General features: G+C 38.6%; 1 protein-coding gene across 1 annotated transcript; it reads left to right on the top strand.

The window, feature by feature from the left end:
* Positions 1-249: 249 nt before the first annotated feature.
* On the top strand, positions 250-2,780 carry LOC133779825 (uncharacterized). Its single transcript, XM_062219728.1, has 4 exons — positions 250-312; positions 1,197-1,553; positions 1,610-1,662; positions 2,471-2,780. The coding sequence occupies exons 1-4, from the start codon at positions 250-252 to the stop codon at positions 2,778-2,780; spliced, it is 783 nt and encodes a 260-aa protein (XP_062075712.1).
* Positions 2,781-3,217: the final 437 nt, after the last annotated feature.

Raw genomic sequence — 3,217 nt, 5'->3', positions numbered from 1 at the left:
CCACTATCAAGGCTATAAAGAGAGCCCATAGACCCACTGGGCTGAGTGTGGGCTGAGTTGGGGTTAGGGTTACCTTCATTGGACTGGGTTGAGTGAGGCCCAATATTCTGAGAGGTAACTTCCTCACTGTTCGACATCACAGTGAGATTGGTGGCTGTGAGGGAGAGAGCCGAGAGCTATCCGAAAGCTTCTGAGGGCTACAGGGGCCGACTGTAGCGCCACCAGAGTGGACTGGTCGAGACGCCGGAGATGACGCTGGAGTGGAGCGACTGGAGGTTGAGCGTCAGAGTGGAGCGACTGAAGGGATTGCAGGTCTGGAGCAGGTGCCAAATGACTTCGCCGGAGTGCCTGGAGTGTCGCCGGACTGGTTTGTGACTGGAAGGAGGGACGACCACCGAAAAAAATGGAGGAAAAAATAGAGGGTGATCGGAATCGAGCCTTACAGCTCTGATACCATGTGGAAATGGTGAGGAAAAACACCTCTCTTGCTGTATTTCTATTCTCTGATATATTTTGTACAACCCAGGACTAGAGATATATATATAGGATATACAAGAATAACTACATTAATCACAGAAATAGGAATCGATTCCTATTCCTAGGAATCCCAAAGATCAAACATTAATACCCTATTTTTTCTAACTGTCAACAACTGTGCACTGATTTAATCTTAGGACTAATTCTTTTGAACAGGTAATTACAATTATAATCTACTGTGACCTAGTCACTATAATTGTAACTAACACATGTTCAGGATTTTATAAGCGTTTGTATTAAATAAATAATCATGTAATAAAACACATGAGCAATGAATTGATAAACAAAATGATTTCTATTCTTTATTAATAATAAAATGTGTTACATAAAAAATGTGATTTTATAAGGGCATAAAACCCAACAATGTAAGGGGATTTTACAAGATTATTTTTCCTCTATTTTCCAATCTGATAACCCCATGGGGGTGGATATGGAATATATTCTTGAAATGGTCAATCCTTGTGTTAATAATGCTGTGAATTCCAAAATAATCCGACCCATTGATAATGAGGATGTGAAGAAATCATTCTTCCAAATGCACCCCAATAAATGCATGAGATGTGATGGTATGACGAAGGGTTTTATCAGAAGTAGACAGTGGGGCAGATGTTACATTGGCTAGCTTGGATTTTTTTAATGGAGATTGCTTTCTTGAGCAGGTAAATGATACTCCCATTGCTTTAATTCTTAAGGTAGAGTCTCCCTCACGACCTATTGATTTTAAGCCTATTAGTGTTTGTAATGTTTTGTACAAAATTATTACTAAAACAATGACTAATAGAATGAGAGAAATCTTGGGTGATGTTATATTTGAGGAGCAGAATGCTTTCCTACCTGGGCGACTTATCACTGATAATGCATTACTTGGTTTTGAATGTATGAATGCCTTTAAGAGACACTATGAATTCTTTGGTGGGAATTTATCCATCGAACTAGATATGGCTAAAGCTTATGTTGACATTGAGTGGTCATTTTTATGTACTATTATGGCTAAATTGGGGTTCCATGATGATTGGGTAAGAAAGGCGTATCGTTGTATTTCTTTTGTTGAATATTCTTTTATTATTAACAGAGAAATTCAGGGGTCTGTAGTCCTTTAAGAGGATTGCGCCTGGGCAACCCAATGTAGCCTTTCTTATTCCTTTTAAGTGTTGAGGGCTTGTCTTCTTTGTTGCACAAAGATAGTATTGATGGTCATTTGAAATGGATTCCATGTGGTAGTAATGGTCTTGTTATATCCCACTTGTTCTTTGTAGATGAAAATTTATTTTTCCTTGATGTAAAGATGGAGGCAGTTACTTATTTTTTGGAGGTTTTAACATGGTACGAAAAATCATTGAAGCAAAAAGTGAACTTCTCCAAATCTACTATTCACTTTACCCCAATGTTCGTATGGTTGACCAAGAGGATATGGCTTCATGCTTAGGGGTTTTTATTGTACCTTGCCATGAAAAGTATTTAGAACTACCGTGTTTTGCAGGTAGAGTCTATTTTAGGGGACTAAAGACATGGTGTGGAAGAAGTTATTTAGTTGGAAAAATAAATTCTCTATGGGAGGTAAAAAAGTTTTGTTGAAGAGTGTTGTACAAAAAATCCATATGTATTTTATGAATTTATTTAAGCTTCCTACTTCTCTTATCAAGAAAATTCATAGATTATGTGCTTGGTTTTGGTGGGGTATTGATGATGAAAAAAGGAAGATGCACTGGAGCTCATGGGAAAAATTGTGCTGGCATAAGAAAAATGGTGGCTTAGGGTTCATAAATCTGTCTCTCTTCAACCAATAGATGCTAGCTAAACAAGCTTGGAGAATTTATAGTAATCCCAATTCGTTAGCAGCAAGAGTCTTACAAGAGCTCTATTTTCCTCAGTCGGGCTTTCTCGTGGCTAAGGCTCAAGCCTCCTTTCTTTGGTATAGTGTGCTTTTGGGTAGGGAGCTAATGTTGGAGGGGGCTCATTGGCAAATAGGGAGTGGTGAGAATGCGTCAGTTTACATTGACAAGTGGGTGCCTAGGGGAGATGGGCTTCAAATTTCTTCTCCTAAGGTATTTCCTTTGCATTCTAATGTTTGTGACTTAATGAAACCTGATGGTGGTTGGAACTTCTCGCTTGTTAGGAAATCTTTCTTGCCTCATGAAGTCGAAGCAATTCTTGTTATTCCTCTTTCAGTGAACATGCGAAACAATACCCTTGTTTGGCATCATAATGTGAATGGATGGTATATTGTAAAAAGTGGGTACTAGTGGGCTTCCAAGGCCGACTGTCTTGGTGGAAGTAATTTTGGAAGCTTAATATCCCAACAAAAGTTAAGTTGTTTGTGTGGAAGGCCGCATGGAATGGTTGCCTTGCAAGATTAATTTGTGGCCCATGGCATAACTATTGATAGGGTGTGTACTATATGTAATGCAGGAGATGAATCTACCTTTCATACACTTTGGGGATGTTCATCTTTGAATAATATACACCAAGCCATTCCTTTCCAAGTGAGGCTTGATGGGAGAGATGAGGTCATGGGTGGAGTTTATGCTAGACAATTCATAACTTTTCCAACAATCAAACTTAGAAAGTTATCTGGTCATATCTTGGTGCATGTGGCACCATAAAAATAAAATTATTTTTGAGGAAGTAGCTATGCGTGATATTATGATTGTCAATTGGGCTGTTGATTATCTAAATAAAG

The sequence above is a fragment of the Humulus lupulus genome, chromosome 5 (assembly GCF_963169125.1).
Source record: "Humulus lupulus chromosome 5, drHumLupu1.1, whole genome shotgun sequence".
In the NCBI taxonomy this organism is placed as follows: Eukaryota; Viridiplantae; Streptophyta; class Magnoliopsida; order Rosales; family Cannabaceae; genus Humulus; species Humulus lupulus.
The sequence above is the reverse complement of the archived record's forward strand: the minus strand, read 5'-3'. Positions and strand labels throughout refer to the sequence as shown.

What these genes read in the sequence shown, in the direction of transcription:
- LOC133779825 (XM_062219728.1), top strand. Translation starts at nt 250, where the DNA reads ATGACGCTGGAGTGGAGCGACTGGAGGTTGAGCGTCAGAGTGGAGCGA. An exon ending in AGCGACTGAAGGGATTGCAG is followed by an intron (nt 313 to 1,196) that starts GTCTGGAGCAGG and finishes TTTCTTGAGCAG; the next exon opens with GTAAATGATACTCCCATTGC. An exon ending in TGGGGTTCCATGATGATTGG is followed by an intron (nt 1,554 to 1,609) that starts GTAAGAAAGGCG and finishes TATTATTAACAG; the next exon opens with AGAAATTCAGGGGTCTGTAG.